Source organism: Capra hircus, chromosome 1, assembly GCF_001704415.2.
Source record: "Capra hircus breed San Clemente chromosome 1, ASM170441v1, whole genome shotgun sequence".
In the NCBI taxonomy this organism is placed as follows: domain Eukaryota; kingdom Metazoa; phylum Chordata; class Mammalia; order Artiodactyla; family Bovidae; genus Capra; species Capra hircus.
The window spans coordinates 131,870,922-131,898,871 of NC_030808.1; the positions used below are offsets into that span (position 1 = coordinate 131,870,922).

At 39.5% G+C, this 27,950-nt stretch overlaps 3 protein-coding genes across 7 annotated transcripts in view; 1 reads left to right on the top strand and 2 right to left on the bottom strand.

Annotated features, from left to right (window-relative positions):
- NCK1 (NCK adaptor protein 1) overlaps positions 1-13,524 on the bottom strand; it is a 78,857-nt gene extending 65,333 nt beyond the window's left edge. Inside the window, exon 1 of one of the 4 annotated variants that reach the window (XM_018050821.1) lies at positions 13,406-13,524. The gene's annotated coding sequence lies outside the window, so the exon portion shown is untranslated. Of the gene's footprint in view, positions 1-13,131; positions 13,248-13,405 lie in introns of those variants that run through there. The other 3 variants (XM_018050839.1, XM_018050814.1, XM_018050830.1) reach the window with 3 other exon arrangements.
- LOC108636376 lies at positions 12,945-27,905 on the top strand. The gene is made up of 3 exons (XM_018050612.1): positions 12,945-12,989; positions 13,171-14,314; positions 26,757-27,905. The coding sequence occupies exons 1-2, from the start codon at positions 12,945-12,947 to the stop codon at positions 13,936-13,938; spliced, it is 813 nt and encodes a 270-aa protein (XP_017906101.1). The 3' UTR covers positions 13,939-14,314; positions 26,757-27,905.
- SLC35G2 (solute carrier family 35 member G2) overlaps positions 19,009-27,950 on the bottom strand; it is a 38,770-nt gene continuing 29,828 nt past the window's right edge. The window contains exons 1-2 of one of the 2 annotated variants that reach the window (XM_005675532.3): positions 26,135-26,563; positions 19,012-20,444 (exon numbers count right to left, since the gene is read on the bottom strand). In XM_005675532.3, coding sequence (XP_005675589.1) covers positions 19,191-20,426 — 1,236 coding nt within the window. In that variant the 5' untranslated portion in view covers positions 20,427-20,444; positions 26,135-26,563 and the 3' untranslated portion in view covers positions 19,012-19,190. Of the gene's footprint in view, positions 20,445-26,134; positions 26,564-27,950 lie in introns of those variants that run through there. The other variant, XM_018050792.1, reaches the window with a different exon arrangement.

A 27,950-nucleotide genomic window follows, 5' to 3' on the forward strand; every position in this document is an offset into this window, starting at 1 on the left:
CCCTTTAGAATTCTATTTCCTGCTTCTATATTGCTCCCCTTCTTCTCTCATTGACATTTACTCCTTTTTGGTGGGTGGAGCAAATCACACAATAGCACTGGTGAGGAAGAGAAATATTTGGAAACCTTGCATAACTTAAAATGTCTACATTTTATACTTGTGTGTAATAATTTGGCTGGGTAAAGAATTCTAGCTTAGAAATCCTTTTCCTCCAGAATTTGAGGGCATTGCTCCGTCTTCCGGCTAGAGAGGTTGCAGTTGAGGATACTCAATCTCTGAAGGTGAAAGACCCATTTCTCCCCCTCTGGAAGTTTATAGATATTCTTTGGCCCATGTATTCCACACTTTTACAATAACATATTTCAGTGTCTGTTGGTTAGTAAGCTATTGTCCCAGAGTTCAAACCTACTCTTCACTGCTCTGTAGGGGCTGGAACCCTGCAAACCACATTTCTTTACTAGCTGGCTTCCTGTTAGACTCTGCCCAAGGGGACACTAGCAAGACACTGGAAGACTGAAGGAAGAAACAGAGGTATACTCCTTCAGCTCAGTATCAACGGTCAACCTTCACTCTGGCAATAGCAATTATTCTAGTATCAGCAACTGGTTTTCAGTTAACAACTTCTGTTTCTCCCGCCATTCCCAAACCAGCCTCATCAAGTCTCCTAAAATACTTATATTTCCAGAGCATACAGCAACTTCTTAGAAGTTTGAGTTCCAGTGCCTCAGGGACATTCTTCAGGATTTCTTTTAATTCCAATTTTTTCTCCTAAACCTAAGGGCGGGCTAGAAATTACTTCCTACAGTTAATTATCTTTGTGATACCTGAAAGTTCCCTTATTGCCTTTTCAGTCCTCTAATTACCTAGTCTATTAGTTTCTGAGGGCTGCTGTAACAAAGTAACACAAACTAGACTGGATTCCAATAGAAATCCTTCTCACAGTTGTAGAGGCCACAAGTCTAAACTCAAAGTATTGGCCATGCTCTGTCTCAATGTACTAATGAGAATCTGTTTCAGGACTAGCTCCTAGCTCCTACAAGGCAGGCACTCCTTGGCTTGTAAATGGCCATCTTCCCTCTATGCATGCCTGTGTCCAGATTTATGTCTAAATTTCCCAAATGTTTTTAAAGAACACCACTTGGGACTTCCTTGGTAGTCCAGCAGTTAAGACTTTGCCTTCCAGTGTAGGGGTGCTGGTTCGATCCACGGTCAGGGAACTAAGATTCCACATGCTTTGCAGCCAAAAAGCCAAAACTTAAAACGTAAGCAATATTGTAACAAGCTCAATAAAGACTTTAAAAATAGTCCAAATCCCCCCGCATCCCCCACCCACAAAAATCTTAACACCAGTCATACTGGCTTAAAGGACACTCTATGACTTTACCTTCTTACTTTAACTTGATTACCTCTGAAAAGAATCTTTTCAAGTAAGGATACATTCTGAGGACTTCAAATATCATTTTGCAGGGATACAACTTAACCCGTTACATATGGCTAAATAGTTCTTTGTATTATAAAACTGTTATAAGTAGCATGGTCTTCATTTTCCTGACTAGACACTGATTCCAAGTACATTTATCTTTTTTCATTCATTTTCCTTGAGTACTCAGAGGACCTCTCAATATGTAAAATAATGTTCCTGAACTCTCTGGGTTTTTTTTTTTAATATTTCATGAATATTTATTCTCTATACTGTTTTCTTACCAGCATTTTTGTTATTAGGAAGTTATCTCCTGGACTGACTTTTGAATTGTATTGCTGTTTTCTCTTACGCTGTTTTCCATCTTTTCCTTTACTTTACCCAAGGTCTACTCTAGGGCTTCCCTGGTGGCTCAGACAGTAAAGAATCCGCTTGCAATGAGCGAAAGTTGGGTTCAATCCCTATGTCATGAAGATCCCCTGGAAGAGGGCATACAACCCACTCCATAGTCTTGCCTGGAGAATCCCCATGGACAGAGGAGCTGGACAGTCCATGAGGTCACAAGGAGTCAGACTGACTGACTCACACTTGCACTTGCTTCTACCCTAACTTCTATTCTTAGAATGTTTTCTTCTTGCTACTACCCTCTCATTTTCAAGAGCTTTTTTTTTTTTGCTCTGACTGCTCCAAATTCTTTCTTTTTGGTCTCCTGTATTAAAAAAGCTTCTCTCATTAACCTGGTGATCCTTGATTTACTCATAAGCTGGGCCCTAAAAACTGACTGTGTATAATTTAAAGAGTTTTTATTCTTGGTTCTACTGAGAATCATCCTCTAAGTCAGCGGTCCCTAACCTTTTTAGCACCAGGGACTGGTTTCATAGAAGACTATTTTTCCATGGATCAGGTGTAGTTTCAGGATTACTTAAGTGCATTACATTTATTGTGCACTTTATTCCTAGTATTATTACATCAGCTTCACCTCAAAACATCAAGCATTAGATCCTGGAGGCTTGGGATCCCTGCTCTAAGTTCCTACTTGACTGTCAAGATTCTGGGCCCCCAAGAGAAGAGACTTCAATAAGGTTCTAACATTGAGCACATTTACATGATCCAAGTGTTCTCTGTAGGACACCTGGTCTTCAACTGTATCTAGTATCTATCCCTCTCTCAGAGACACTGCATTTTATTCACTGTAGAGGATAAACCTTCAGTCTTCTCTGAAGTAGTAAAGAGGGCAGTCACTTAGCTAAAAGTGACAAAAATATCTAAGCTCATGCTACTTTTTTTAATAAGAGCTTACTGAGATATAACTCAAATACTATATAAGTTATCAAGTTAGAGCATACAATTCAATGATTTTGGTATATTCAGTTGTGTAATCATCACAATTTTAGAACATCTTCATTACACCAAAAAGAAATCTGTACCCTTAAGAAGTCATTTCCCATTTCCCTCTTATCTCCCCAATTCCCAGCCCTAGGCCACCACTAATTTACTCCCTATCTCTATGGATTTGTATTTTCAAGACATTTCATACAAAATAGAATCACATAATATGTAGTCTTTTGTGACTGGCTTCTCTCACATAAACATATTGTTAACGTTCATTCATGTTACAATATGTATGAGTCCCTCACTACTTTTATTATAATATCATTTTATTTACCATTTATCAGGTAATGGACACTTGGGCTGTTTCTACTTTTTAGGCTATTAGAATGACTGAGCTGGCTCCTTAAACAGGCTTTCAAACAATCCTATTTTTAGCACCACTCTAGCCTGCTTCTTCCACAAGAATACCTGATGCCGCAAATTCCTGAGCCTAAGGATTCTTCTCCATTTTCCCCACTTTCAGTTTAGGACTGAACATTTTTAAGTCTACTAAGTTGTTTCTTAGACCAACCTAGGCAGCATATTAAAAAGCAGAGACATTACTTTGTCAACAAAGGTCATCTAGTCAAGGCTATGGTTTTTCCAGTTGTCATGTATGGATGTGAGAATTGATGCTTTTGAACTGTGGTGTTGGAGAAGACTCTTGAGAGTCCCTTGGACTGCAAGGAGATCCAACCAGTCCATCCTAAAGGAGATCAGTCCTGATTATTCATTGGAAGGACTGATGCTGAAGCTGAAACTCCAATACTTTGGCCACCTGATGTGAAGAACTGACTCATCTGAAAAGACCCTGATGCTGCCAAGACTGAGGGCAGGAGGAGAAGCAAATGAGAGAGAATGAGATGGTTGGATGGCATCACTGACTCAATGGACATGGGTTTGGGTGGACTCCAGGAGTTGGTGATGGACAGGGAGGCCTGGCGTGCTGCAGTTCATGGGGTCACAAAGAGTCAGACACGACTGAGCGACTGAACTGAAGATGTTTCTATCAGTCTGTTGCTTTCTAGCTTCCAAATTTCACTGCTTCTTCCATTTTCTTTACCTGTACAGTTTAAATCTATGTAAAAAAAAATTCTATATGATAATCTTGGTAGGCTTTGGAGGGGAGTAAAAGTTAATGTATCTTTACACAGAAGTCTTTGTATAATAATCTAAGAGTATGTAGTTGTTCTACTATTAATAATTACTCAAAGTTAACACTCAGTTCAGTTGCTCAGTCATGTCCGACTCTTTGTAACCCCATGGACTATATAGTCCATGGAATTCTCCAGGCCAGAATACTGGAGTAAGTAGCCTTTCCCTTCTCCACGGGATCTTCCCAACACATGTAAAGTTATGCTAAAATATCCCAAATTATATTTGTAGATTTGTCTCTTTTAGTTCTGCCAGTTTTTTATCTACCACGCTGGCAAAACTTAGAATAACAATGCAAAAACAAGGAACATTTTGTTGGTAAATAGATAAACCAGTATTTTTTTCTGAATAGTACTTTGGCAACCATTATCAACACTTAAAACCTCTGTATCTTTGAACCTTGATATTTTACACCTAGAAACTGATTCTAAAGCTCTTAATGTGCACCAAACATTGCTTAGCAGTTAAGAGGATTCATGAATTATCATGTAAGTTCAGTTCAGTTCAGTCGCTCAGTCGTGTCCAACTCTTTGCGACCCCATGGACTGAAGCACGCCAGGCCTTCCTGATCATCACCAACTCCCAGAGTTTACTCAAACTCCTGTCCATTGAGTCAGTGATGCCATCCAACCATCTCATCCTCTGTCGTCCCCTTCTTCTCCTGCCTTCAATCTTTCCCAGCATCAGGGTCTGTTCAGATGAGTCAGTTCTTCACATCAGGTAGCCAAAGTATTGGAGTTTCATCTTCAGCATCAGTCCTTCCAATGAACAATCAGGACTGATCTCCTTTAGGATGGACTGGTTGGATCTCCTTGCGGTCCAAGGGACTCTCAAGAGTATTCTCCAACACCACAGCTCAAAAGCATCAATTCTTAGGCACTCGGCTTTCTTTATAGTCCAACTCTCGCATCCATACATGAACACTGGAAAAACCATAGCTTTGACTAGAAAGACCTTTGTTGGCAAAGTAGTTTCTGGTTTTTAACATGCTGTCTAGGTTGGTCATAACTGTTCTTCCAAGGAGGAAATGTCTTTTAACTTCACAGCTGCAATCATGATCTGCAGTGATTTTGGAGCCCAAAAAAATGAAGTCTCCCACTGTTTCCACGGTTTCTCCATCTATTTGCCATGAAGTGATGGAACCAGATGCCATGATCTTAGTTTTCTAAATGTTGAGTTTCAAGCCAACTTTATCATGTAAACTTTATAATAATCTTCTGAAGAATAAGCTTAAAAAAGGTGTATGCCCAAACAAATAGTGATGAAGTCTATCTAGTCATGAAGTCTACCTATACTGGAATTTAAGTTGCCTAATTCTAGAATCTTTAAACTTATATATACTGACTCAGGGCCTCCCTGATAGCTCAGTTGGTAAAGAATCCACCTGCAAGGCAGGAGACCCTGGTTCAATTCCTGGGTCGGGAAGATCTGCTAGAGAAGGGATAGGCTACCCACTCCAGTATTCTGGGGCTTCCCTTGTGGCTCAGCTGGTAAAGAATCTGCCTGCAATGCAGGAGACCTGGGTTTGATCCACAGGTTGGGAAGATCCCCTGGAAAAGGGAACGGCTACCCAGTCCAGTATTTTGGCCTGGAGAATTCCATGGACTATATAGTCCATGGGGTCGCAAAGAGTTGGACATGAACGACTGAGTGACTTTCACTTTCATACTGACTTAAAAGGATGTTGATAAAATACAAGTTAGAACACAAGATGTAGCATGGGATCCTATTTTTAAGGTAGCATGAGTTTATATACTCATAGAAACAACTCTGGAATATATAGATCAAAAAATAATAGAGACTTCCCTAGTAGTCCAGTGGTTAAGATTCCATGCTCCCAGAGCAGGGGACATGGGTTTCATTCCTGATCAGGAAACTAAGACCCCACATGCTACATGGTGCAGCCAAGAAAAACACATAAACACTAAAGGCAGTTGTCATTTAGAGGAAAGAAAAAGATCATTATACAGAAACCTGTGATGAGACTGCTCACACAATTAAGACTGAACAACTTAGTTTTTCGGCAGCTAGGACTTAAAGGATAAGACATTTATTTCCTGTAACAACATAATTCCTGTTTCTCCCATTCTGCCACAGGGCTTACATTAATTCTCTCATTTCTGACTGTTATCAGGTGGAAAAATACAAGCGCGCGCACACACACATATATACATATACTACTGCCTGGAACAGCTTCCTGTCTAGAGCCGATTTATTCTGCCAATTATGATTTACTGACTACAGAGAGAGCAGATGAAAGTGGCTCATTTAAAATATGACTTGGGCCTGTTCTTAATACAACTGTCACTCTGCCATTTTTCAAAGTATATGCACTCATGTTCTGCACTTAGGTGACAAGACAAAGAACAGTGCACGCGTACACTCATTACGTGTTGCGATTTATTTCTTCAATATTTTGTGTCTTTTTGAGATTTTAAATTAAAAATATCTTGTATCTCTGAATAGAGTATATCCTACCAATTCTTAGTCATAACTTCCATGTTATGCACTGGACTAAATTAAAACAAAGAGCTTCAGGAAGTTCCAAGGTTGTAAACTTAAGCCTGAGTAGGACTAAAAGTAGTTATAGTCCAGAAGCTTTATTAAAGGAAACCAGAACCATTACAACAAGAACAAGGTACACACTTTTTCTGTAAAGGGCTAAATAGCAAACGTTTTTGTCTTTATGGGTCACGCATAGTCTCTATTACATATTATTCTCTTTTTTACAACCCTTTAAAAATGTAGTATCATTCAGACTGGTTGGCTTCCCCACTCTCACCAGAAATAAAGAATGGCATGTACTCTTGCCTGGAAAATCCCATGGACGGAGGAGCCTGGTGGGCTGCAGTCCATGGGGTCGCAAACAGTCGGACACAACTGAGCGACTTCACTTACACTTTTCAATTTCATGCACTGGAGAAGGAAATGGCAACCCACTCCAGTGTTCTTGCCTGGAGAATCCCAGGGACGGGGGAGCCTGATGGGCTGCCGTCCATGGGGTCACACGGAGTCAGGCACGACTGAAGCGACTTAGCAGCAGCAACAGCAGCAGCAGCAGCAACATACCTTACCAAAAGTAGGGGGGGGTGAGAAATCCAACCCCTCACACCAAAAAAAACTGGCAGCCAAACTTTCAGCCCTCAAGCAGATTTGCATTTTCCTTCACAAACCTGACTCAAGAAGAAAACACCTCCTGGACATCAATCGGGGTTTTCTTTAAAAAATGGCTCACTTAGGCCACTATGAAGTCTTTAAGTTTCTATCAATCCAGACTTTCACTCTCTAGATAACATCCAAGGATTACTGACACTTAAGTAAGCCTCCAACAGAAAAGCTGGAGACCAATTTAGAAGGAAAGAGGCTGTAAAAAGGAAAAAAAAGTTTTTTTTAAATTATATTCAGAAATTAAAGACAAGGCATCCATGACACAAGATGCGCTCTATAAAAGAGAAAGTTTAAGAGGAAAACAACTCTTGGAAAATCAAAATCTTCACAACAAAAAAAGGAAAATTCAACACCAGGCTTAGGAAATAAAGTTAACAAAGACTCCCAGATAAAACAGAGCAAAAAGACTAGGTGAAAAGCAAAAGGAAAAAGAAGTATTAGAGGACTAGTCTAAGAGATCCAAAGAAATAACAGAAGTTTCATAGAGAGAGGAGATACAAACAGGAGAAGAGGAAACCATTGTTATGAACTGAATTGTGTCCTGTTAAAATTTGTATGTTGAAGCCCTAGCCCCCAACGTGACTGTATTTGGAAATAGGACCTTTAGAAGGTAGCTATGGTTAAAAGAGGTCATAAGGGTGGGGCCCTAATTCAACAGGATTGGTATCTTCCTAAGAAGAGGAAAGATACAGCTCTTTCCACAGAAGGCCCTGTAAGGACACAGTGAAAAGGCAGCTGTCTACAAACCAAGAAGCAAACTCATCAGAAACCAATCCCAACGGCACCTTCATCTCAGACTTCCAGCCTCCAGAACTGTGAGAAAATCAGTACCTGTTATCTAAAACACACAGTCTGTGGTATTTTGTTATGGCAGTCCTAGGCAATTAATCTAACCATCAATTAAGAAATTAAAGAAAAATTACCAGAACTGATGAACATAATTTGGTAGATTTGGAGGGCACAATGAATAACAGATAATAGATGTATTTCATGGGAGTATGCCAAGTCACAGTCTCATGAAATTAAAAAAATTCCAAAATGGCCAAAAGCATTAGGATCAGGAATCAGAATGTTTTCAAAATTCCTAAAACAGTTACAAACTAGAAAACAATGGAGAGATGCCTTCAGAATTTCTAAGGGAAATTATTTCCAACCTACAATACATTACTCAACCCACCAAATCAGTGGGAAGACCTACATAAATAAATAAAGGAGGGGTTATTAATACAGATCTCAACTTTTCACAGGAATCTATTGTGCAATATAACCCATCAAAATGAGGGGGGGTCATTTTACTGTAGACCAGCTAAAGAACTAGTTTGATCAAGTTAAAAACTGGTAGACAAAAACAGAGCAATTCTACTCACACACACAGACACACACACACACATACACATATATATATATATATACACTCAAAAGAAATAAGGTATATGTCCACTAAAAGAGTTGTAAGTAAAAGTTCACAGCTGCTTTATTCACAACTGCTTTAAAAAATGCAAATAAATATTCATTAATGGTGATTTTTTTTTTCCATATCTATTCATCCGACAAAATTCAGTCATCAATGAATAAGACCAACTACTTCTGCACCCAGCATCATGGGTGAATCCACAAACACAAAGTTAAGTAAAAGCAGGCACAAAAGAGTATATACAGTATGGTTCCATAAGTTCAAGAACAGGTAAAAATAATCTATGGTAATACAGGTGAAAGCAGTAATTACTTTGGGAGGCAAGAGGCACAGATTGGGAGGAAGCATGAGAGCGCCTTCTGGAGCACTGGGAAAGTTCTATACTTTGACCTGGGTGATGGTAATAGGATGCCTACAAATGGAAAAATTCATTATGGATACACTGAAATTTGGGCACCTTACAATTTAAAAAAATATAACAATACTGTCTCTAAACAAGTTTTTAAAGAAATCAATGAACTTTTCAATTGGATCCCACAACAGGGACTAATCAAAAGGAAAATTTTCTAAGGCCTTATACACAAAGATCTTTATTTCAAAGTTATTTATAATAGGAAAAAAAAAAACCTAGGAATAACACTTAAAAAACGAGTGCCATGCAAACTCTGGATTTCTCTGGCATAGGAGAGAAATAATTATTTGATGTGTTTTTATTACTAGCAGCCAAACTTAATACTTATTACCCTAAAGAAGCCATCTGCCAGAAGGGTTCACAGGCTACAAGGCAAAAAGGAGCTTGGTTATTCAAGGCCCAAAGAGCAGCCTAAAGGAAAAAGATAATGACAAGAGATACAGATAGAAGCTGGCAAAAGCTAAATTATGGAAAGTTTTACAGAGCTTACTAAGAACATGTTAAAAAAAAAAAAAAAATGAGGGGGGCGGGGGGAAACCGACTTCCCAGGCAGCAAATTGAGAGGTGGTACAGAAGGTATTCTAAATGTACCTAAAAATAATGTTACTTAAAAACATACTGTATCTGGAAGTGATCAAGCATTTCCAAAAACTTTTCCAATGCATTGTTTAATAAAATGTTTTCATATATACCTGGATTAGGCACAGAGTACAAGGAATACTAAATTCTTTGTTATATTTATTATCTGAACTGATCTAAGTGCAACATGATTTTGAAGCATGTACTGAGACTTTTGGAAGGCTGGTTCACCAAGGGGAAAAAAAAAAAGAACCTTTTTAGATGCATTCATTTTTTTAAAAGATTTCCCCAAGGCATACTCTCACTGCTTTATTCAACTGGTCTGTTTGAACAGAAATTACTCATAGCACACTTATCCAATTTAGCACTCCTTAAGTACAATTTCAGGAATAAAGAACAAGAGAATCAGTGTTTCAACAGTTTATTTTAGCAGATAATTTATTTAAACAAATAAAAATAAGCCATTCACAAACAACCAAAAAATAAAACAAAAATAGCTTCTAATTTGTTTCAGGCCAAAAATGTCAAGCATACCCTCCTGAGATATTTCACCTAATTTTTCTGTGCTACTTGTCTTGTTACATAAATATTAAGAAAAATACCAAGGAAACTCTATGCTGCTGGTTTTAACAGAAACTTTAGGGTTGGGGTGGGGGTGGGGGGCAGAGTGTGAAGAACAAACATACAAAAGCTCTCCAACTTTCCAAGTGGAACAAATGATTTTCAGAATGTTCTGCTCAATAAACAAATTGCTCAACAATCTGGTTCTTGACAGAACAAAACGAAAAAATTAGCGAAAAGTGTTCCTCTTCTATCAAAAAGAGCATTTAGTTAGATCAATAAACTCAGATGCCTTACAAGTAATACATCGTTCACATTTACTTTCAAGGCTCCCAAAGAGTTTCTCTTTTTCAAGAAATTCAAACTAAAATCCAACAGTAAAACTTGTAAGAGATTCATTTTTAATGGGTCATAGGACTCAACAGTGGACACACCAATATTATTTTAGTTAATGCTGTTAATATACCCAACAAGCTAGAGAAAGACTTCCTGTAGACTTTAAATCACTGTTTCAATGATTCAAACAATTCAGGTCATAAAGGTTCCCCTCCCCTCATACAGAAGTTCTGAATCTAATTAATACACAAAACGCAAAGTAATGTGAAGCAAACAATACAAAATGACACTGCAAGAGATGAAAAGAAGTATAGTTTCATAAGAATACACACATAAATTTTAATATACAGAACTTGAGTTAGGAAATCAAGTAGGAAATTAAGGTATTAAGGAATTAAGGTATATGTAAGTCAGCTCTGCCAGGGTCACTAGGTGAATTTCAGTGAACTTAGTCCGTATGGATTACATTTTCCCTATGTATAAAATGGAAGGATGGATTCAACATTCCCACAATATTGTTCTGTAGTATTATAATACAAGTCCACATATTAAAAACCAAAGAAATGATAAAACAGTAAGGGCTGTGGGTTCAAAGGAAAGCAACAACACAGAAACAGAAAGATCTAGAAGGCTGTGCAGAAGGACCAAATGTGAAATGTCAACAAAATCTGACTTTACTTGCCACTTAATTTAAGGAGGAAAATTTCTTTTAAAAAATACTAGCAATAAACAGGCAAAGTGTCAACAGACATGAAGGCAGAAAAATACACAATCTAGATGAGAACAAGAGATTGGTTTGTGTTAGGATGGACAGCTCCTATAGAGAATTACTGTTATTATTAGAAAAAAACAGGTTTTGAGCAGACTGTTAGAAGGCTGGGAATTCTGAACCATACTCTAAATAACAGGGAACTAATGCTGGTTTAACAGTGAGGGCGGTGGAAGCACTATTTTAGAACAAGGCAGAAGCCAGAACATACTAAGCAGGGAGAAAAGAGGCAGAAAATCCGGTTAAAAGCTACTGGGGGGAAAAAAGAAAACGAGTGGTTAGAACAGATATCTGAAAGAAATTTCAGAAAATGGCTGACAAAAATTGGGCAATGTTATGTGGTGAGAGGAAGTCTTAAGATAAAACCAGGGCTTATGCCTGGGTAGTTTAAGGCATGATAAATATCACCAAAACAAAGTCAGCATATGGAATCAGTTTTGAAGGAAGACTATAAATTCTATCTTTCAAATAAACTGAGGAACATCCAGACAGAATTGTTGCCTTATTAAATAATCTTTAAATGTCATTTTTGGCCCTGTCAATTGTCTTCCTAAAACAGCACAGCAAAGTATTAACAGAGAATTTGTTAAATGCTTAGTGATTTCAATAGTTTCCTCCAATTCTACTTATTGACGAAATAAGAAAATCATTTAGTCTTCTGGTGTAGGCAGAAAAATATCTGGTATTTTTCCATATTACAAAGGTAAATAAATTGTAAAAATTGTTAAACTATAAAATAATAAAATAGACAGGATATGGATTTATTAAGTCTTCCTGACAAGTGATTTATAACATTTGCATCAAATCTACCTTGAGTTTTGGCAGGGAAGTTCTCAAAGGTGCAAAAAATCCAGTGGCCTAAAACATATTTCAATATCTAACAAAACGTACCCTGTTATGTTTCAAGTTTTATTTTCAAGGACCTGAAAGCACTAGTAAAATCTAGACTAAATATTTAGAAAAACAGAACAAACAAGTTTAAAATTTAATATATGAACAAGCACAGCTGAGAAATCCTGAACATTCTGCAAACTGTTCAGAATTTTCCAAAAATCGTAAAGTTTGCAATAAAAATGAAATAAAACTATTAATCAACCAAAGCACAGATCTCGAGTTTCTATTAAACTATGAGGGATACCTATTTAAGAACTGAACATTACTGACAATTACCAGACAAACAGAACCTTCTTCTTGGATAATTCCCCATTTACTCTGTAAACTCCCTGAGGGTTGAGACACAGCGCTTTCCATCTGCTTAATAAACTGTATGGTTGGTCTTTCTTACATCTACCAAAGTAAGATTTTTAAAAATGAATACCTCTTGCAACATTTACTCGTCCTGACTGGACAGTGAGCTTTTTTTTGCTCACCACCCAAGATGGGGATAGAAATTTCTTCAACTCATCCTTTCCTAACTCCCCTGGTTTCTTGCCAAAGTTAACGGGTAGAATTATTTTTAAGTGACTAGTTCATTAGTGTGACACTAAACTGGGCGTCTATAAAGTAAGGGTTCTCAGTCCCGCACAAAATTCAGCTTCCCGAGCTTCTAATAGCAAACTTTTATGGACACACATAGGAAAGGTTACAAAACCAACTACCAAGATACATTTTTCCCCCCGGATATATTACAACTCAAGTCAAAAGCTTACAGCCCTAGTAACTCACATACGAATCCATGATATTATAATAACCCAGATTTCCCAACGAGGGAAACGGCAGGGGGCTGGGTGGGGGGAGGGGCGGGAGGCGCATCCCGAGGATGTCCATCCTCCGCACCCGGAACGGCTCCCTCCCACTCCTAGAGGTAAGCGCCCCTCTCCACCACCACCGCGGCTTCGGAATGCGCCACAAAGCCGTCAGGACTTTGAGAGGTAAAGAAAAGGAGGAGGGTGCACGCCACACACTCGACCTCCCAGCCTCCGGGACCGGCCGGCCGCAGCGCTCACCCGGACCCGACGCTCCAGGGAGGGACAGGAAGGTCGTAGGGCTGCGTCGCCCAGGACAGTGGCCGGAGGGTCGCGCGAAGCCGCGAGGCAAAAAGCCCAGGCCCGACCAAGCGGCCTCCCCGCCCCCTCCGGCTTCGCTCCGAGCCGGCAGACGGCGCCCCGGGAGCTAACTTCAGCAGGGAAGAGGAAGCTCCGCGGCAAGTAACGGGCTATGTAGATTCCCCAGACGAGAAAAGGCTGTCTGTGCGTCTGCCTGCCGGCAGGACCGTCTCACCTCCCCTCTGCCAAGCCCGGGCGGCGCCAGCTCACTTGAGGAGGGCAGGGACGCCGCCACGGCCGCCGCGATGGCCGTTACGGCACGAGGCCTCCGCTCTGCCGCCGCGTAGCTCTGGGGAGAGAGGCGGGGCGTGCGCGGCGGGAGGGCGGGGCTGCAGCGCCGACTGGTCGCGAGGCCCTGGGCGGACCCGCGCGGACAGGAAACCCCCCTCCCTGCCCAATCTGATAGGTTCAGTCTTCCCCTTCCCTCCTATCACTGACGCGAGGGCGGTCTTCGACGCTCTGGGATTGGGCGAGCCCGTCTGTCAATCAATTGCTGTGCTAGGTGTCGAGCTGAGGCTGCTCGGTGGAGAGGGAGTGAGAGAGACAGAAGCGCCCTGCCAGTTTCTGGGTTTTGTTGCTTCTGTGTCTCTGGCTGATTATTCTGGGGCCTTCCTCCTCAGCGCCACAGGAGATTCCACAGCAGAACTGACTGCTTTCCGAGTTAAGCCCCGACTGCTCTGGGAGCTTCCTTCTGGTTTCTGCACCTGAAGAAGGTCTTACTAGCGGAAAGTTCTTAGGGACGGGAGCGAAAATGAGAAGCAAACAAAAAGGCCTGAACGTAGAGTCCTGAGAGAAAAATGTAAGACGTGTCCTTAACTTGAACCGCAAACCAAAATAAGCTGAGTCTGAGGGCCTTCGAAGCGCCCTGGTGCGTGGATAGCTTCCATTCTTGGTTGCCGTAGCCTTGCTGTGAGGACAGTGACTTTCGTTGACAGGTCTGTTCTTTCTTAGCTGCCCAGCCCCAGACACCTGCCATCAGTAAGTTGGTTCTCCCCACGGCGGAGCTTCAGACCCCATCACCTGCCTCTTCCTCCCCAGCCATCTCTGTGGCTCTGCTTAGGCGTTTGCCGCCCAGGGAAGCCTGGTAAGTGCACAGGTGTTTTCCCCATCCAGCTGCTGAAAGAGCCAGACTTTTTGCGATTCCATGGATCTGAAGCCCACCAGGTTCCTCTTTCCATGGAATTTGCCAGGCAAGAATCCTGGAGCTTTTTGCCATTTCCTAGGGATACAACCAGCGTCTCCTGCACTGGCAAGGGGATTCTTTACCACCTGGGAAGACCTCCCTACCCCTACCTGGATTGTAAACTCAATCAGAAATCATGTCAGTCAGTACTGTTTTTCCCCAGTACCTAGCACATGGTAGTGTTAGGCACTTAGTCCTGTCTGACGCTTTGCGACCCCATGGACTGTAACACATGGAATTGTCCAGGCAAGAATACTGGGGTGGGTTGCCATTTCCTTCTCCAGGGGATCTTGGACCCAGGGATCGAACCCAAGTCTCCCACTTTGCAGGCAGATTCTAGCACATGGTAGATCATCAGTAAGTATTGTTTAAGGCATTAGTACAGCTTCAATCCCCAATTTCATTCATTTACGCTTTTCTGTATTTAACTTCAGAATTATTCATCTGTATCCTAATAGAGGAATATGGTTCACTTGCCATATATAGGATCACATGGTCAAACATAAATCACCTGTGGCCCCTTCCTGGCCTCAAGTTGAGAGGGCAAGTGGACCAGGAAAATCTGGGCAGCAACTCCATCTGTATCCTGTAATTAGGATCTAAAGTTAATAATGTAAGTGGATTTTGGATTTATTCTAAGGATCTAAATACCTTTGTATATTTTATCATGGCTGCTATGGACTGAATTGTGTCCCCTCTCAAAATTCCTGTGTTGATGCTCTAACCCCCCAGTGTGACTGTATTTGGAGACAAGGCCTTTCAGAGATAATTTAGGTTAACTGAGGTGATAAGAGTGGGGCCCTAATCCTATAGAATTAGTGTCCTTTATAAGAAGTGACGGCAGAGACGTAGACACTGTCTTGCTGTCTGTCCTCACAACTAAAAGACACAGTGAGAAAGCAGCCATGTGCAAACCAGGAAGAGAGTGTTCACCAGAAACTAACCATGCTGGCATCCGGACGTGGGACTTCCAATCTCCAAAACCGTGAGAAGTTTAATTGTTGTTTAAGCCACCCAGTCTATGGCATTTTGTTACAGCAGCCCACACTATTGTTATATCTCTGTCTAACAATAGTTTTATTTGTTGATACATCTTATAAAGTTTATGGATTGAGATATTTAATTCATTTTTGAAGCTGTATAAACCCATTGTCCAGAGGTTGAAACTATTTCTCCAAAATAGTTTCACACAACAAACTGTTAGGTACACCTGGCTCATAACGAACTTAGCTACACCTGGCTCAGTTCAGCTTTAGTTTTTTAACATGTGATGGGATTAGGAGAATGTGAATACAAACATAACAGGTAAAATAGTCCTTGCTATCAGGTAGCTTAAACCACTTCCATAAATGGGGAAAATAAACCCAGAAAAAAAATATGCTGAAGTCGTTTAATTTTAGATTTTATTTTGTAAGGGATTATGTATTTTGAATGTGTCAATGATCTGAACAGACTGTGAGATTTTGATCCAGATCTCTTAACTACTATTGTGTGCCATCTGTTTAAGTAATAAAAAAAGGGAGAGAATTTTTTCATAAAAGGATTTTAGTTTCCTGTAAATACATGTTTTCCTTTTAACTTTTCTTTAAATGTTCCCTCATCACCCTATTCTTACCAGGAACTCAAGAAAGAAAGAAAGAAAGAAAAACTCAAAAAATACAAGAGAAAGAGAAGGAATTGAAGAATAAAAATAAGGATACAGAAATGAGAGGAAAGCATTGGGGTAGATAGACAGGAAGTCATGTATGGAATTGCTCAATAGTGTACTTAGACATATGGAGCCCATGTTTGTAAGGGGTGGGTGTTGTCCCAGAGACCTTTCACACTGTCTCCCCAACTTCCAAATAGAAACATGTGCTTGACTTCTTCTTCCTCTCTTTTAGCAGAACTCAAACCAAAAATGGGAATCAACCCTGCTAATTAGTTCTGAGTGGACTAGCCAGAATCAGGCAACAATATTTAGGTCAAAACTTATGACCTATGGACTAGAAATGGGGTTTCAGATACAGGTAGCTAATCAATCTAGGATAAGAACATATAGATAGTTCACTTGATTCATCCCAGAGGAAAGAATTTGAAGACAAGGAAAGGAAAAATGAGCCTCCGTGTCTCAAGACCTTTCCCAGGAAACTATTGAGGACTTGTAGTTAGAAATGATTAGAGAGAATGATCTGGTTTAATATCACTGTAAGGACTACATAGGACAAAACAAACAAAAACAAAATCCTACCTACTAAATCAGTAAGAAGTCACTAATCACAGGCTTGACTGTGAAGTGTAGAAATTAGTGAACCCTGGTAACTAAATTCACTTTCTGGGTTGAGTATTATTACTCTTTTATGGGAATTAATTAAACAAAAATTTATTGAGTTCAATCTGTGTTAAGCACTACAATACATACCAGAGATCTAAAAATCAGTCTTAAAGGAGCTCCATCCAATGTCAGAGAATGAAATTTAAACTGATACTTATTATTTGTATAGTAAATACAGCAATAGATGTCTACAGGGAGACATTAGGCCACAATGCGAGGGGAGGTGTGTGTGTGATCAGGCTAGTCAAGGTAAATAAGTAGGCAAAGAAGAGAAGGGCTTTTCACATAGAGGGGCCTCCATAAAAATTTTTTTTTAGTTTTTTAAAAAAGGAAGTACACAACAGTAGAATATTGCTAGAGCAAAAGATGACAAAGTATAAGCAAGAGTGGGTTATGCAAGTTAAGGGCCTTTGTTTTATACTATAGGCAATGAGAAGACATCAAAGGGTTTTCTTAACAGCACTTTAAACTGTCATTCTGTTGCTTTTTGGCCTCCACTGTTTCTGATGAGAAGCTAGCTGTAATTCTTATCATTGTTTTTCTGTAGGTCAGGCTGCTTTTAAGATTTGTTTCTTTATCTTAGTTTATCAACAGTTACACTATGTTTCTAGGTGTGGTTTTCTTTGTATTTATGCTGCTGGGGGGGTTCACTTATTTCCCTGGATGTGTGGATTGCTGGTTATTGTATCTTTTTATTGAATTTGGAAGACTCTAGGCCAGCATTTCTTCAAGTATTTTTTTCTGCCTGTTCTCTCTTTCTCTGTGACTACACTTACATTTATGCTAAATTTCTTACTCCTTAGTACAGGTCATTCCAAGATCTGTTCATTTTTTTTTCAAATCTTTTTGTTTCTTTGCTTCAATTTGCATAATTTCTATTGAGAGCCAGTAATTCCCAGAAAATCTGAATGTTAACATTTTCCCAAAAACACAAACACCCTACAAATGGCTGTGGGTTCCTTTGGGGTATTGTCCAAAGGCATGTTAGTCAAGAGAACAGAAATCAAAAGATATTACAACAGAGAACTTACCACTGGGTGTTGATGGACTGGAAAAGCAAAAAAAAGAATACTGAAGTAGCCCAGATGTGGTAACTACAGAGAGCAGCTATCACCTCTAACCTAGCAAGATACCGGCTGGCATAGGAAAAATGTAGTTTGTAGAGTCTGAGCCATAGCATCACATAGGAAAGTTATAGATGAGTGTATCTGAGGTTAAGATAGCTCAATAACAGTAACTTAATAACCAGTAACATATCAACATTTGTTTGTGCTAAATTAGTAAAAACTTCCCAGACTGGATCCAAATTAATGCTACCTTATGCAGTTTTACAGACTTGTACTCTTGCCTGGAAAATCCCATGGACGGAGGAGCCTGGAAGGCTGCAGTCAACAGGGTCGTGAAGAGTCAGACACGACTGAACAACTTCACTTTCACTTTTATGCATTGGAGAAGGAAATGGCAACCCACTCCAGTGTTCTTGCCTGGAGAATCCCAGGGGCAGGGGATCCTGGTGGGCTGCTGTCTCTGGGGTGACAGAGTTGGACACAACTGAAGCACCAGCAGCTCTTTTGAAAAGAATCCAGTACACGAAGTTGTCAGTTTTCTGCTGTACTGTGATTACCGTTAGTGTCTTTTCCAGGAGTAAGGAGTACCTTTGCTGCAGCTCACACATGTACTTGCTACAAAATCATAAACAAGGGCAGGTTTGGAAGAGACCGGCATAACTGAGGGTGAGTAGACCCTCCTGCAGCATTCAGTCTCACACCATACGACACAAAATGGCATAGACTAAGTAGAGCTGGCAGGAATCCATGTTCTCCCTACCTCCATTTCCTATGCATTGCCTAATATGGCCAGGGCAAGGAGAAGACAGTTTCCTTTCCTAAGGTAGGATGACCACCATTGCCAGTGAAAAACCAACTCCTTTCCTTTGTTGCCTCTTTCTTGCTTCAACTCCAGCTACTTTACCCAGCCCAATCATCTCTAGTTCCCTAATGCAAACAGATGACAATAACAGGGCTTGGTATTCAGCATTTCATCTTACAGAGTTCTGAATATTGAAGGATTTTTGTTGAACACATAGAACACTGGACATGAACGTTTTTTCTAACTTCTTAATCTTTAGGACTGCTGAATTTCCACTGGAAAGGAGTCATTTCTTCAAGTCTTATGTTCTTTAGTGCTAAAAACTGACATTCTCTACCACCTTTTATTATTTATAATAAATAATAATGTATAATAAAAATTACCTTTTATTGTTAACAGCAAAGAGACCAGATTCATGATATTCCACATAATTTAATATTTAGAAGACTAGAATAAATTTTTCTACATCTGTATATATTAATTATATATAGCACTCTGTCAGTTATACAACACAAAAAAAACATTTATAGGTGAACATTAAAATGGCAGTGTACCTATTAGTAACTGAACATTAACAAGATAACAATCAAGTATTCATTTAATGGGAGAGTCTAGTATTTCCTGATAATCCTGCCTTCTTAAATTCCTCCAGTAAAGTTTATAGCCAGCAAGGACAAAAACACTAATCATAATGATTACCCCTCCAAAGACATCATAGACACTAGGAAATATATGTAACACTAGAAGCTGCAACACCATTGCTACCACAATCTCCAGATGTTGTACTGTGCTGACCAAAGCTGGATGGAATTTGTCTAAGGCATAATAAACTCCCAAGAAGGCTGCAGTAGAACAAATGCATATAGCAATTAGATAACTCCAGGTTTCTCCATCTAATGGGATGATGGGTTCTTGAAGAACAAACATAGTAGATATTCCCCAGACTGTTCCAGTCCAGCCAAATGTAAACAGTGCAGTCCACATGCTGATCTTCTCTTTAATGGATCTGTACACTATCATGGAAAGAGCAGTGGTGAGTCCAGCCATCACAGTCATAGTGTACCCAAAGGCTTCTTTCCAGGCATTTAGCAAAGAATTATCTTCATCAACAATGTTGGGGATCATGACAAGACAAACACCTAAGATGCTGCAAACAACTGTAGCCATGTCAACATAAGCCATTTTCTCATCTACAAGTAAAAAAGCCAAAATGGCACTGAAGACAGTGGTTGTGGCTCTCCACATAGTGGTCCCATTGCTGGGAGGAACTATTGAAAATGATGTATAAGCACAGGTGATAGAGATGACATTGCATACACCATAAAAGAAAAGTCGCAGTCTGTATCCACTTGGTCCAAAGGGCGCTTCCTGGTAGTAACACACAACTAACACAGATAAGACCTGCAAAACAGAACGGATAAAAATCAGTTCTAGAGATGGAACTTTGGAACGATCGGAAACAAGCCGAGTGATAAGAGCTACACATCCATGAGCCAAAGCAGATCCAAACAGCACTATCCACATTTTTCTGGATTGAAAAATATTTTTTTCTGCAAAGCTTTGGAACTGTCCAATCTCATTGGTCACTGGGTCTTCTGTTGGAGGGCAGGTATCCATGGTTCCAAAGAAGGTTCTTCCTTTTCTTTTCATTTCACTGAGCAGGCCTTTCTTTGGATTTTCTTCCATAAAACTTCCATAGTCTTCATTGATTTCTTCATATCCACCATCCCCAGGCTGAGGATAATGAGATGTATATTTCACCATTACTGTGTTTGGATGTATTTTCACCCGTTTTTTAACTGGATATTTTTTGGAGGGAGAAGTATCCATTTCTCCAGGCAATCAAGTCTATTTAAGAAGGAAAAAAAGACAAATGTACATGTTCATCAGTTGAATTATAGCTTTAAATTCCATTATAATCTCATGCATCAATTCAATAATAGAAAGCAGAGGTTGTAACAGGAGTTTTTTTTTTTTTCCTAAAGTAATAGGAAGAGATGATCTGACAATATGCCTTATCATTATACAAGCTCAGGTGAAACTGTCTATCCTTTTTTCACTCTCATCCTAAGTCAGCCCCAGTTTCTCATCATGATTATTCTTTGTCTCATTAAACTGTATTTCTTTAAATAATAAATAACTGATTTTTTCCATTTTTTTCATTCCTACCTCTCTATCAACCCAATAAGATAGAAAAATAAATAACAAGGTAGATCAAACCTTTCCTTTGTGTCCATTTGTCTATAAGTTATTAAGCCCAAATTCTTTTGTATAATCACTTCTGTATGATACCAAAACTAGTATTATGAATTATCATGATTTTTTAAACATTTATTCTGGATTCCCATACATCTTCAAATATATGGAATACTGAAAGTAGAAAATAAAATTTTGATTTTATGACATTCATGCACTGTTGCTATATACAACTTTTCTGATGAGCAACTGGGCAATAGGTTTAAGATTCTAACTGAAACTACCCTTCAATTCAGCAATATCACATCTAAGATTTTACCCTAAAGAGATGAACACAAGATGCTTTTTACCTTATGTGTTTTTTAAGAAAGGAAAAAAGTACATATTTATATTTGTTTATATAATATAAAAAGTACAACATAAAGGAATTATGGAAACATACAAAGGAAACTAATAATCATTGAGGTGAGACAGGAAATAATAGAAAGAAAACATTTTGTATACTTTTTAATATATTATTTGAATCATAATTGTTGAAATTTTTTTTTAAGTTCATCTGGTATTGAGAAAAGAGAGCACATAAAAAGGTTGGGAAAATGTATGAACAGGAGACTTCATTGTAGCACACCAGAATGACCCTCCTACTACACTATGCATCCGTTTAAAATAATAATGCTGATCTTTACTGGTGTAGAAAGATGTCCATGTTGTATGAAGGATTTGCCATGGTGCTGGCATATAGTAAAATCTCAAAGAATATTAATAAATCCAGCTTCCTTTCACCTATAATTAACTCTTTTGAAACACTGGGTGTCTTCTACAATGTTATTCTTTCTTTGAGACCAGTATTTGTTCATTCAGTTCTCTTTAGTTCTTTCCCCTTTCCCCAAGAACAATTTGCTATTTCCTTCCCAATGATTTCTTCCCCCCCAAAACAAAAAAATTTAAAAAGGAAACCTTTTATTTTTTGTCTTCATGACATATTTCCCTTGTTCATTGCCAAAAACTCATCAGTTCCAGGATCTTAAACCACGGTCCAGAAATCAAATCCGGGGATTTGATTTTGTTCTTTAACACCATCTGGATAAACCAACTGTTCCTATTTATTCGTTTCTCTTCTAAATGACACTACCTTCAGCTGGAAGAATTATTTTAAAAACCACCACCTGTGCCTCCAAGCCCTTCAGTTCCTGGCCTGGATCTCCAACTTGCAGTCCTTCATGCATAATGCTATTAAACTAATCTGGATGTTCTCTTTTTTTAAACTTTTATCAGGATATTTCCACTTTGAATCATTACTTTAGCTTTAGTCACAAACTGAATTAACAATCTTGGTCTCCCAAATAGATTTTCTGTCCCTAAATTCCTCATTTATGTTTGAAATACCACCATCTTTGTAGTTCCCCAAGCTAGAAACCAAGGAACACTCAATTATTCTTTCTGCCATCACACTCCATTTGGTCATCAATTTTATTGTTTTTGTCTCTGAAATATTTTTCTGACTTTTCCTTTCTCCTCCAATTTATTTCACCTTTTGAATCTGGATCAGATTTTTGTGAATTCCCATCTAGCATATTGCAACAGCATCCTAACTAGTCCCCTTGAATCCTAGTCCTTCTTTTCTAAAATCCAACTATGTTATTCTACTGTCACATTAATGTCTTTAACAGATTCAAACAAAACAAAAAACTTCCCTCAAGCTTTCCCCATTCAAGAACATACACTATTTCCTACCAACTACCTCACTGAGTCTCAACTCCTCTGCCTAGCTCTCAAGATCCTGCCTAGCCTTCCCCATCAGTACTTAGCTCCTTAACACAGAGACTTCACTCCAGTGTTCTCCCTGTCCTGACACCCCACATTACATGTTTCTCTTAAGTCTTTATTCCTGCTAGTTTCCTCTCTGCTCCCACTTTATAAACTGTTGATCTTTAAAGAAGGCCCAGTCCAAATCCTGCCTTTTAGAAACAAGCCTTCCCTGACCACTCTAGTCACTTTTTTTTCTTCCTTATTTAACATCTGCAATAGTTCTAATTTTTGTAATCTCATCACTTTGTTATTTACTTGTCTCAACTCAGTGGAATTTTATCTGCAGTCATTGTACCCAAATTTGCTGTTAAATAGCCTTTCCTTGCTAGTCAGCAAGTATCTTAATGACATTTCATAACTTCATATTTGCTTAAAATTGTTAAAATTGTGGTTTATATCCATCAAAGCTTTTCCCTTCCCACTGCAGCCATATTTCTAGTCCCAGGAGCATGAATAGGGGAAGGACACATTTTGCTGTTTTACTCCTGAGAGAAAGGAGCTAGGCTCCAGCTTCTCCGGTGTATTGGCACAGGGAGGAAGGGAAAGGACACATATCTCAGACACTGGTTGCTGCTGTGTGATGGCTTTTGGATGTATAAACGTGGCTAGGCTGAACTACATTCCCAAGTTATTTAATCTAACACTAATCTATGTGCTGCTATGAAGGTTTTTACAGATGTGACAGAAGTTCCTAATCAGCTGACTTTAAGTTAATAAAAGAAAGACTATCCTGGGTGAAGTGAAGTGAAAGTCACTCAGCTGTGTCTGACTCTTTGCAACCCCATGGACTGTAGCCATCAGGCTCCTCTGTCCACAGGATTTCCCAGGCAAGAATACTGGAGTGGGTTAACCTCTGACCTAAACAAGTAAGCTCATTCAAAAAGAGATTAGGCTTTCCATGAGCTCAGAAATTCCAAATAGTTCATGCCATTAGGGTTCCAGGCTTCTCATGACCTTCTTTCCTTACTACCTGTGGACAAGAAGCTTTGGCCTGTTCTCATGGTTTCCAACCAGAGAAGGCAATGGCACCCCACTCCAGTACTCTTGCCTGGAAAATCCCATGGGCAGAGGAGCCTGGTAGGCTGCAGTCCATGGGGTTGAGAAGAGTCAGACATGACTGAGCAAGGGTCGGACACGACTGAGCTACTTCACTTTCACTTTTCACTAGCATCCATTGGAGAAAGAAATGGCAACCCACTCCAGTGTTCTTGCCTGGAGAATCCCAGGGATGGGGGAGCCTGGCAGGCTGCCGTCTGTGGGGTCACACAGAGTTGGACATGACTGAAGTGACTTAGCAGCAGCAGCATGGTTTCCAACATGCTCCTGATCTTTTCTTTCTGATTGCCTGCCCTATAGACCACAGACTTCATTATCCAGCCCTGACAATTACATTAGCCAATTCCTTATAATACATATCCTACTGGTTCTGTGTCTCAGGTTGCACCCTGACTCTAATACAAGGTGAAATTCTGTCTTTGATTGTTGTCTTTGTTTCTGTACTAACTCTAAAAGGCCACTGATAGTCTCTAGGTTGTAGACATCCAAATGCATGCTATCTTGCATCAATTATTTAGTCTCCCCAGTGCACAAATCCTTGATGTAGGCTGCTATGGGCCACAGGTTTTTGCTGTTTGGGTTCTCTTGCCTGTTGGGAAGTTCTCTTAGTGAGGCGCCAACAGCATTCACTTGACCCCAGGAAAGTCATATATCCTTACCACTCCAGTGAGTATTATATCAGCTACTCATCACTCCCCACTTCTCTCCAATCTTACTTCTCTTTGCTCAAGCAAGTAAAGAGCAAATTAAATGTGCTGTCTAAGCAGACTTTCAGTTGGAGGAAGAAAGCACACCCAATTGTTATAAATAATAATTTGGTAACCTTCACCCTCAGTAGATTTTAAAGGGGAATATCCCTCTCCCCTCCCCATTAGGAAAAAGCACACACTGTTCTTGGACCAAGGACCCATAACAGATACGATCCCTTTGACAGACTGTGTTTTCCAAAGAGAGCCACCAATCTAGTATCTCCCATACTACATGTCTAGTTTTTTTTAAATGTGAGTTTGACATTATTAAATAGAGAAGTAGGGTCTATGCTCCTTCCCTTTAAAAGTAGCCCCATTTTTGTGACTATTTCACCAGTACCGTATGGCAGAAGTGACCTGTTGTAAATTCTGAGATTAAGTCATAAATATAACTATGCCTTCCTAGCTGCAACACTTGTGCTTGGAGCTCTGAGCTACCAGGTCAGTAGTCTGACTGCTCAGAAGCCACCATGCTGTGAATAAGCTCAAACGAGCCATGTAAAGAAACCACATGGAGAGGTCCTAAGACTGAACAAAGAGAAATTCCTGGTCAGCCCCCAGGTGCTCCAGCCCCCTGCTGTTGCAAGTCCAGCCACTCATCTGACTTTAAGTGTATATAAGACCCTGAGTCAGAACTGCCCTTCCAAGGTATTTCCAAATTCCTGATCTTAGAAACCATGACAGATAGTAAAATGAGTATTGTCATTTTAAGCCACTAAAGCTTTGGAGTGACTTGTTACCTGCAATAGATAGCTGGGACACCCTATTTCCTTTCCCAGGATTTTAAGGAATGGGAAGGAGGAATGGTCTTAATGATAGCTTAAAGGCCCCTTATATTTGGACCAAACTGATTGGCTTTTGAAAGTCAGACATTTTGTCCCTTGTTGTGAGATCCTGGATTCTAATTCTGAGGTAAGAGGAAGGTTTTTTGTTTTGTTTTCAAATAAGTATAGTTGATTCACAATCTGTTAGTTTCTGGTGTACAGCAAAATAATTGTATTATATATATGTATATACATATATATGCACATGTATAAAACTGAATCACTTTGAGATATATATATATCGCAGAGGTTAAAGCATCTGCCTGCAATGTGGGAGACCTGGGTTCGATCCCTGGTTCGGGAAGATCCCCTGAAGAAGGAAATGGCAACCCACTCCAGTATTCTTGCCTGGAGAATCCCATGGACGGAGGAGCTTGGTGGGCTACAGTCCACGGGTCGCAAAGAGTTGGACATGACTGAGCGACTTCACTTTCACTTTCACTTTCCTACATACATATATATGAATGAAGAAGAAAATTTTATTCAACATCCTGTTAGGCACAGATTAGTATATTTAATCCTAGTCCAACTGCATATTTTAAAGTATTATTTGAACTCTGTCATCTTTTTCATTTCTGTCACTGGATTAGTTTATACCTAATATCTTCCAGGTATATCTCAACACCTTTAATATTATATTGTATCCCACTGATGCAGAAGTCAGTCTTATACGAAAGATTTTGAGTTGTTGTTTTTTTTTTTTTTTTGGCTGCACAATTCAACATGTGAGATCTTCCCTTACCAGGGATCGAACCTATGCCCCCTGCATTGGGAGAATGGAGCCTTAGCAACTGGACCACCAGGGAAGTCTCAAGATCTTATTCATTCTCTCTAGTTTTCCTTTAATTTCAGGCTCTGTGAGTATAATTCTTGAAGAGAATCTGGAATCCTGACTAGTACTTACATTTGTGCACATTTAAGTCATTCAGCCTGTTAACATTTCAGTAAATAATGAGGTACCATGTCCCCAGCACCACTCCAGACTCTATAAATAGAAAGATAAATAAAACTAGTGGAAGAGACAGCAAGCAATTCAAATTTAATATTTTTAAAAGTCAGTAATGCAAGTAACTACTTGAATACAGGAAAGGGCACATACAAAAGGCATCTAAACCCAAACACAGAAGATCTTTGCAGATTTCCAGGTGGAAAGGATGCCTGAACTAGGGCTTTAAGCATATGTAACCTATAAAGAAAAAAAGAGGAGAAAGGGAAAAACCAAAAATTTTTTCCTAGAGATAAAAAATTTAGGAGTCAGAAATGCTGATTTTGAGTTCTAGCTCTGCCACCAAATAGAGCAATAATTATGTCTATTTTAAGATAAAGAGTTTTAGATGATAATTGTTGGGATCTTTCAACTCAACTCTCTTCAAAATCAGTTTGTCAGTTTAATGATTTCACATATCTAGTGTTTTGGTATCCCTCCCATGAGGGATCACATGCAATTCAATGATCACAGCTTTCTACTACCTGCTCTCAGTTATTCTGACCAATGTGCCAACTCAACTTCTCCTCCTTCTTTACAGAGATGAGGAATCTGAACTAATTTCATGGCTCCAGGGCCCCTGACTTTATATGGGGATGTCCCCCTCCCAGGCAGAAATGTCCATTTCAGCTGTGTAAAGCAACTCCCCTGAGCAGAAGGAATGTGAAACAACAGGACCAGAAGACTAGCCTCCGGAGCTACAAATGTATCAACTTGAAATGCTGGGCATAAATGGATTAAAAGGATACATAGTTGGTGTCTGCTTGAACAATGGGCACAATTCAAGCATGAAAGCAGTATTTGTATCCAAAAGAGGTCCTTTCCTATGCTACATCCCACAACATGAGGCCCAAGATCACGTCTGTCCTAACGGTGAAAATATTAACACTCATCCCTATCATTTTAGTGGGAATCCTTAGACATAACCCTTATGGTGCCTAAGGCAAATCGCACTTGGTAATAAGAACTTCTTTCTTTAGTTACCAGACTAACCCCTAAAATAGTAAAAAGTCTTAGATATAAAGCTAGCTAGTGCAACTTGATTATAAGATAGTGATTTAAATGTAGGCATTGGTGTGATATTTGACACTCATGAGTCAGACTGGCTTTGAACTAAATATTTATCAGAAACTGATTGGTTACTACCTTATACCTGAGAAGCCAAGTCCTGAGAAACCTTATTACCCTGGTACCCTTGGACAGTCTTGCCCCTGAATGAAAATAAACAGACCATACCTAACTGGTCACCTGAAAGGGAAGACCCAACAACCATCTTTCCAGGATATTGTGAGACATCACGATATGCATAGGATCTGTGCTATTAAACATACCTTCTGAGACCTACTGAGAGAAGCCATTCTCCCTCCAAACTGATGAAAAAGGGGACCATATTCTGATGCTCCAAAGGCTGTGAGCATGAGTCTACCCATCCTTGTGCTGAACCCTGCCTAACATAACCTTTAACACCCCTCTTTGAATTCTCTCTCTTCTCCACTGCAACCCATGAGGATCAGAAGAATTAGAGGTATCATTTAAGTCTGCTTGTATTTTATTAATACTCTGTGAGTCTATATCTTTTTGTAAAGGCCTACTGTTTTAGTGGGAAAAGAACCTCCTTTTAAGCTCCAACCTCTGGAACTAGAAAATTAGTTATTAAATAAACTAACAAAGTAGAATTTGAAAGACAAGAATGATAAGTGAGAAATAACAGTAGAAAGTAAAGAACATGCCCTTT